Source organism: Phytophthora infestans, genomic scaffold (genome assembly GCF_000142945.1).
Source record: "Phytophthora infestans T30-4 supercont1.85 genomic scaffold, whole genome shotgun sequence".
NCBI lineage: Eukaryota > Oomycota > Peronosporomycetes > Peronosporales > Peronosporaceae > Phytophthora > Phytophthora infestans.
Genome location: NW_003303674.1, coordinates 81,713 through 90,291, shown reverse-complemented (window position 1 = coordinate 90,291; position 8,579 = coordinate 81,713). Strand labels below are relative to the sequence as shown.

Sequence of the window (8,579 nt, the reverse complement as noted above, 5' to 3'; positions counted from 1 at the left end):
TTGACAGACGGACGGACGGACGGATAGACACGCTGCAAGGTTAGAAGCGGAGCGACTAGCGCTCTGGGCGCCCGCTCCGCGGACGCTAGGGCATGGTTGGTTGGTGTAGTGTGGGCTGTCCGCCTCCGCTGCGCTGCGGCGGATGAAAGAACATTCTGAAATCAAAGCTAATTGTATTATATGTATTACGTGCCCTACCAAGTCCGCGTCCCAAAGATCTCCCTGTACACAATATTGTTGGTGTGTACGTTCCCGTCCTCATCGATGGCCACTGGATCTACAGCAATCTTGATCGCCTTCCTCGAAGTCACTCTTGACAACGCCACATAAAGCTGCCCATGTGCGAAGACCGGTGATTCCAAGTAGATACCCACGTGGTGGATCGATTGTCCTTGGGCCTTGTTGATAGTCATGGCAAACGCTGGAACCACGGGGAACTGCTTACGCTTGAGTTTGAACGGGAACTCCTTGTCATCGTCCTCACTATAAAATACGATCCGAGAAATGAGCACCTTCTTACCCTTGAACGGCCCGGACATAATGCTGGCCTCGATGCTTCTCTCGCGCAGTGACACAACCCGAAGCCGCGATCCGTTGCAAAGTCCTGCGTCGCTATTCAGGTTTCTAATCATAATGATAGGTGCTCCAACCTTCAGAACAATCCTGTGCGGAGGGATACCGGAGAATTTAAGAGAGTTCAAGAACTGTTGCTCAAACATATTTGCATCCGCGACCCCTTCGAGGCTGTCCACCGAGAGATACTCCTTCGTTTCACCTGACAGCCGTTCCGCAACCATGTCGTTGATACGCCGAACATTTGCATTTGTGGGGGCTAGTATGGCTCGCTCAACGAAGTATTCATCGAGTAAATTCTCAGTATCAACGCCCGGGTACACCGCATCAATGAGTGCGTTGACGTTGCGGACTCGTCGGTCTTCTTCAACTTCGTCCAAGTCTCGCTCGTGTTCCTCGTCCGCCGGAGGGAGTAGCCTGAAGCTTGGGGGAGGCTCCATATCCGCGTCTTCTTCGTCAGAGGTCATTTGTTGTACCCGTCGTTCTGGAATGATACACATGTCGCGTGGAAGGCATATGTCGCCATCACCGATCTCATGGCTGACCGGGTAACGGTATTCTCCAATTTGACGTAAAAATTCAGAGAATTCCGCTAACTCAGCCGCACTGGCCGCGTCTGGGGCGGTGCGGACACGCATGTTCTCGGCTAACCGCACTTGACGCAAATGCTCCCATAGCGGGGAGGACTTGAAGCAAGCTTGAATCGTCTCCGCACGCGTAGCATCCTTCAGTATAGGTAGAATCTGGCGGTGATCACCGCTGAACACCATTACCTTTCCGCCGAACGGCTCCAGATCGTTCTTCATGATATTCCGAAGCGACCTGTCAACAGCCTCAAAGCAAGCTCGGTTCATCATCGGCGCTTCGTCCCAAATGATCAAGCTCGCGCTACGAATCAATTCGGCTTTTTGACTCTGCCATGAAAGGCTGCACGTCGACGTCTCTGTTAGTTTGAGGGGAATCCGGAACGTTGAATGCGCGGTATGACCTCCAGCTAACAGAGTGGCTGCAAATCCACTCGATGCAACCGCGATGGCAACCTTACGTTGCATCCGAACGTGAGCGAGTATTTGCTCGAGTAGGAACGACTTTCCTGTTCCACCCGGACCATCCAAAAAGAAAAGCTTCTCCACTCCAACCGGTCTGCTCACAGCAGCAATAACTTGGTCAAAAACATCCCTCTGGTTGCTGTTCAACTGGTCTGCCTGCTCCGCACCATGCTCCAGTTCGTTTAGGGGGTAAGCGTCAATCTCTTGCTGGACAACATCAACAGAAGCTGTATCTGGGTCGTCCACTTGAGCGGATACATCGTCGTAATCGGCTAGCAGAGGAAGGCCGTACATGTCGAGGGACGTTTGGTTCGAAACCAAGTAATCAGCCAAAATCTTCAACGCCTTGTACTCCGCCATTCGAAGACGCACCTCCTCTTCGCGTACATTATGCAGGTCTGCGTCTCTTACCTCAATGCTTCGTGCATAATCCTCTGACATATCCTTCTTGAACCTGTCCCATAGATCTTTGGCATTACCAGGCATGGAGTAAACCAAAATGATGCGGAAGAGTTGGCGTAGCTGGTACGGCATCTTGACCTCGGCGGCTTCGCGTAAGCAATGTATCCACTCGTCGTCATTTTCCAAATACCCAAGCGCCAAAGCGGCTTGCTGATATGTAGGATGTTCCGTACCATCAACCGTTCGAAGATCCGCAAACGACTTAGGCGAGCGTCGGTTACACAGGAGAAGTCGTAAGTAGAAGCGTTTCGGGTCCTGCGGAGATACGTGTACCAAGCGTCCCAGAGAAGCAACGTACTTCTTATACGGTTCCCACGTCTTGTGTTCCGTCCACCTGTACTTCCGCGGTACATCCTTGTACAGTAGATTGGCCGTAGCTTCTGGATTACGCGCGCACAGCTTGAAAAACTCCGTCAGCATTGATCTGTCCCCGCGGTTAATCAAGTTGTGAAGCTGGGGGGTCGTCGCTTGGTCGCGATAAGCGACCATGCTCATTCTTTCCAAATGGATAGGTAGCGTCACGACAGAATGTGCTGAGCCTTGTGTTGGATGCATGAATAGCCGCATGCAAGCTTCTACCGGAGAGATATACCTCCCGAGGAGATACCGAAGAATTTCGCTCGCCCGAATTTCTTTGCCTTCAATCGTGATTGTCGTCATGTCCGAGCCCTTGTAGACGTACTTGTAGATAACCTTGATGGCCTTGTTCGTGGCACAAACCTCTACGTTGATGTGGCAGTTGTATTTCTGCGACAGGAACGGATTGTAGGGGACCACCCATTGATTGATGGTCGCGTTGTCCCATACTTTCCCCTTATGGCACAAAATTCCATCCGGACGGCGATCACGCTTGTACGTGGGGTATTTGTCGGGGGTCATCACCGTTTCGTCCGCGAGCGCCTTTGGAAACTTCTTGAAACACCTCCCGTTCTTCATGTACGGGAAGTTCGGGTTCTGTTGACCACAGGGTCCATGCAGCATATTGGAAATCACCGTATCGTACAGCTCGGGGTACTTCTCTTTATCCGGGAACTCCGAGGACACCAGCTTATCGACGTCTTCCTTGGTAGTGGGCTTGTCCTCCGGACGCAGGATAAGCAGTATGTGGGTGTGGGGAAGACCACGCTTCTGATATTCCACTACATGGACTCAAGCGGCTTGAATCCCCAACACACCCTCATCGAGATCCTTGTTAAGAGCTTTTAGTTTCTCCATGAACACGCGAGCCACGATGCGGATGCTTTCTCTCCACGGCGTAAGTTTTCCTTGATCTCAGGCCAGTTCGGGCTGCATGTCATCGTAATGAACAGGCTCGGGGTTCCTGTTTCACGGACGATAGCCATGGCATCCAAGAAGCGTTGGTACATGTAGCGGGGTCCACCTGTAAACTTCGGAGGTATGATGATCTTGCGTCCAACCTCACCCGCATCTGGCTCCGCTGACCCCTGCTCCGTATTATTCCAACGGCGAGAATCCTACGTATGGCCGCCTCGTCGTCAGCTGCCATTCTGTGGGTTACAACAGACTCGCCACGCAACGCGTCCGTTAGTCCCTTAGGGTTTCCAATCGATACTGGAGCTAGTTCTTCTTGATGAAGCACAGGCGTTCTTGTTCGCATTTGGCCCATTGGTCAACGCAGTATTGCTGCGTCAGTCGCCCACCACGCAGGATAAGAGAATTACTAACCGTCCGGTCGTAAAGCAGATACGCCTCATATTCCCGAACGGACATAGTTAAGGGGTCACCGTGGCGATCGACAGGGTTACCAGCGTACGGGATATCGTAAGTCCAGCCATTCTCCCCGTACGGAAACAGTAGAGGGTACTGCAGCGGGTCGTAGGTAACGCTCGTCTCAAATATGCGCTTGAAACCCCCTCCTGTCGTGTGTAGGATTATATCCCGATGCTCAGCCGCGTTTGTATCGATCACAACGGCTGCCACGTCTGATGCAGTGGGGGTGTTATGCGTACCCGGGTTTGCATTCCGTGTGACATGCAGACGCAGCTTAAGGTGATCCCCCTCCGGAAGAAAATTACTCAAGGCTAATGACGGATCATGCTCATCAACGTCTTCCCCTGCCGCTCGGCGTCGTTCGTGCTCCCTGATGGCAGCTGCATACTCATCCCAACCACGATCTATCAAAACTCTACGCGCGCTGATAAATTCTTGTGTGTACGGATTGTGCGCCACTAGCATCTGGTCAATCGTTTCCATAACGGCGGGATCGAGGCCTTGGGTCATGTTCATACGGCTTCTCGCACGGGCATCCATGTCTGGATCGTTAATGTATACTTGGGCATACATGGAGCGGCCGAATGTTGGAGGTAGTAACGATCCCATGCGGTGGCACACTGACCCTTGTACACGGAAGTTGTAGACACCATTCCGTGTCACGCTTTCGTCGACGTTGAGAGGCCGAGACCGCGAAACTCCCATGGACGTAAATGCGAATACGTAAGCGACCATGCTCATTCTTTCCAAATGGATAGGTAGCGTCACGACAGAATGTGTTGATCCTTGTGTTGGATGCATGAATAGCCGCATGCGAACTTCTACCGGAGAAATATACCTCCCGAGGAGATACTGAAGAATTTCGTTCGCCCGAATTTCGTTCGCCTTCAATCGTGATTGTCGTCATGTCCGAGTCCTTGTAGATAACCTTGATATCCTTGTTCGTGGCACAAACCTCTACGTTGATGTGGGAGTTGTATTTCTGCGACAGGAACGGATTGTAGGGGACCACCCATTGATTGATGGTCGCGTTGTCCCATACTTTCCCCTTATGGCACAAAATTCCATCCGGACGGCGATCACGCTTGTACGTGGGGTATTTGTCGGGGGTCATCACCGTTTCGTCCGCGAGCGCCTTTGGAAACTTCTTGAAACACCTCCCGTTCTTCATGCACGGGCAGTTCGGGTTCTGTTGACCACAGGGTCCATGCAGCATATAGGAAATCACCGTATCGTACAGCTTCTACCGGAGAAATATACCTCCCGAGGAGATACTGAAGAATTTCGCTCGCCCGAATTTCTTCACCTTCAATCGTGATTGTCGTCATGTCCGAGCCCTTGTAGACGTACTTGTAGATGTACTTGATGGCCTTGTTCGTGGCACAAACCTCTACGTTGATGTGGCAGTTGTATTTCTGCGACAGGAACGGATTGTACGGGACCACCCATTGATTGATGGTCGCGTTGTCCCATACTTTCCCCTTATGGCACAAAATTCCATCCGGACGGCGACCACGCTTGTACGTGGGGTATTTGTCGAGGGTCATCACAGTTTCGTCCGCGAGCGCCTTTCGAAACTTCTTGGAACACCTTCCGTTCTTCATGCACGGGCAGTTCGGGTTCTGTTGACCACAGGGTCCATGCAGCATATTGGAAATCACCGTATCGTACAGCTCGGGGTACTTCTCTTTATCCGGAAACTCCGAGGACACCAGCTTATCGACGTCTTCCTTGGTAGTGGGCTTGTCCTCCGGACGCAGGATAAGCAGTATGTGGGTGTGGGGAAGACCACGCTTCTGATATTCCACTACATGGACTCAAGCGGCTTGAATCCCCAACACACCCTCATCGAGATCCTTGTTAAGAGCTTTTAGTTTCTCCATGAACACGCGAGCCACGATGCGGATGCTTTCTCTCCACGGCGTAAGTTTTCCTTGATCTCAGGCCAGTTCGGGCTGCATGTCATCGTAATGAACAGGCTCGGGGCTCCTGTTTCACGGACGATAGCCATGGCATCCAAGAAGCGTTGGTACATGTAGCGGGGTCCACCTGTAAACTTCGGAGGTATGATGATCTTGCGTCCAACCTCACCCGCATCTGGCCTCGCTGACTCCTGCTCCGTATTATTCCAACGGCGAGAGTCCTACGTATGGCCGCCTCGTCGTCAGCTGCCATTCTGTGGATTTCAACAGACTCGCCACGCAACGCGTCCGTTAGTCCCTTAGGGTTTCCAATCGATACTGGAGCTAGTTCTTCTTGATGAAGCACAGGCGTTCTTGTTCGCATTTGGCCCATTGGTCAACGCAGTATTGCTGCGTCAGTCGCCCACCACGCAGGATAAGAGAATTACTAACCGTCCGGTCGTAAAGCAGATACGCCTCATATTCCCGAACGGACATAGTTAAGTGGTCACCGTGGCGATCGACGGGGTTACCAGCGTACGGGATATCGTAAGTCCAGCCATTCTCCCCGTACGGAAACAGTAGAGGGTACTGCAGCGGGTCGTAGGTAACGCTCGTCTCAAATATGCGCTTGAAACCCCCTCCTGTCGTGTGTAGGATTATATCCCGATGCTCAGCCGCGTTTGTATCAATCACAACGGCTGCCACCTCTGATGCAGTGGGGGTGTTATGCGTACCCGGGTTTGCATTCCGTGTGACATGCAGACGCAGCTTAAGGTGATCCCCCTCCGGAAGAAAATTACTCAAGGCTAATGACGGATCATGCTCATCAACGTCTTCCCCTGCCGCTCGGCGTCGTTCGTGCTCCCTGATGGCAGCTGCATACTCATCCCAACCACGATCTATCAAAACTCTACGCGCGCTGATAAATTCTTGTGTGTACGGATTGTGCGCCACTAGCATCTGGTCAATCGTTTCCATAACGGCGGGATCGAGGCCTTGGGTCATGTTCATACGGCTTCTCGCACGGGCATCCATGTCTGGATCGTTAATGTATACTTGGGCATACATGGAGCGGCCGAATGTTGGAGGTAGTAACGATCCCATGCGGTGGCACACTGACCCTTGTACACGGAAGTTGTAGACATCATTTCGTGTCACGCTTTCGTCGACGTTGAGAGGCCGAGACCGCGAAGCTCCCATGGACGTAAATGCGAATACGTTGTTGTAGGCTCGGATTGACCGCATGAAGGTCGGGTTTTCGAAAAGTGATAGTAGAGCATCAGGTGCTGTTCGCGAAGATGGAATGAACACCAGTCCGTTACGACAGCAGCATCCGTCTGTCTCTTTGGGAAACTTCCAAGCGTTACAGTAGTGACAAACACGCTCGTTCTCCCCGTTGTCGTTAGTGTAACGCGTAAAGTAGTGGCGCCCCCCCCCGGAAACGCTGGAAGGGTCAAAACTTTCGTGGTGTGCGAGGCCCTTCTTGTACTGGCGAGACCGCCTTCGAAACCGCTCTTTTTCCTTTGGCTGCGCCCTTTGTTCATCCGTCATGGCTTCCCTTCGTGCTCTAAGCGTGGTAGCTTCTCGGGCGCGCTGTGCTTGCCGCTGCTTGATCGGACATGCCTCTTTTGCGATCTCTATGCGCTGCTGTATCTCGCTCGCGCTCTGTTTGTTGCTGCTCCTCAGACATGGCTTCTCTGTGCTCTCTCCGCGATGCTGTATTTTCATCGCGCTCAGTTTGACGCTGTTGATCGGACATGCCATTTCGGCGATATCGATGCGCTTCTGCATTTTGTTCGCGCTTAATTTGGCGCTGCTCATTCGACATGCCTTCCCTGCAAACTTCGTGTTCCATTGTATGGCGAATCCTTACATTTGGACTGTCTTCCTCTGTCCAAGTGGCTCCGAGGTTGCCTTGTGCGTCCCGATCATATGATTGATGAGCTAAGACGTTTTCTGGCTCCAGTCGACCCCGTCGTACCCTCGCTTGTTCAGCATCTCGTCCGCGATCTCGAATAACCTGGAATTCGGATCTGTTAGCTCTACGAATTCGCTTCATCTCCGCATCTTTTGCTCGTGCCCGTTGTTTTTGTGAGCTCGTCATGGTTGCTCGCCTAATCCGGGCTCTTTCTGCACCGCGTGCACGTGTAGCTGCTGCGGTATCTTCGGTCGCAGGTCCTGACATTCCAATCTCAAATCCGTGGGTGTCGTATTGGCCTTCCCGACGCGTCTCCTCCTCGAATCGTCGTTGATGCTCCACGGGACCATCTTCCTCTGTCTTCTCATCACGCCCTACAGCTGGACTGGATACTCTTATCTGTCCCGATTCAGATGCGGCGTGAGCTTCAGCTAAGTCGAGCTGCTCCAACTCTTGGATTGCCTTGCGATAGCGTGCCTCTGCTTTACGAAGCCTTTGTTTACGGAGCTGCCTATCTTTCCTCGGTTCCAGTTGCGTGGGCGAAGCGTTCTCCTGCCGTGCTCGTTGTACGCGCTCATCTAATTCCTCGCGGGTAATTCTAATAATTAGACACAGTTAGTCGAGTCAATTCTGCGCAAAAGCCAGCTACACAGTTGTTGGAGAACCTTTTTCTTTTCCTCGGGGTTCTTGCCATGTCCTTCTATCTTGAAAGCGTCTGTCGCCTAATTTAAATGGAAAATAATTACATGGGCGGTTAGACTCGAAAGTCTATGTGCACCGGGAGCTATTCTACAGCTATTTCATGAATATAAGCACCAGAACATGGACACAGTAGCTTAAGCAACGTGGTATTCGAATAGAACCCCGAACTTTCCTTTCCAGTACTAATCCAGAAGCCCTCTGTGAATAGAACACATCACTGTCATTTCCATCCCGGCTCCT

The 8,579-nt window shown here is 52.0% G+C and overlaps 1 protein-coding gene across 1 annotated transcript; it reads left to right on the top strand.

The window, feature by feature from the left end:
• Positions 1 to 552: 552 nt before the first annotated feature.
• Positions 553 to 1,125, top strand: PITG_19323 (uncharacterized protein; the record flags this gene model as incomplete). The annotated part of the gene is made up of 3 exons (XM_002997144.1): positions 553 to 854; positions 909 to 932; positions 990 to 1,125. 3 exons carry the CDS (start codon positions 553 to 555, stop codon positions 1,123 to 1,125), a joined length of 462 nt encoding a protein of 153 aa, XP_002997190.1.
• Between the last annotated feature and the right edge of the window lie 7,454 nt (positions 1,126 to 8,579).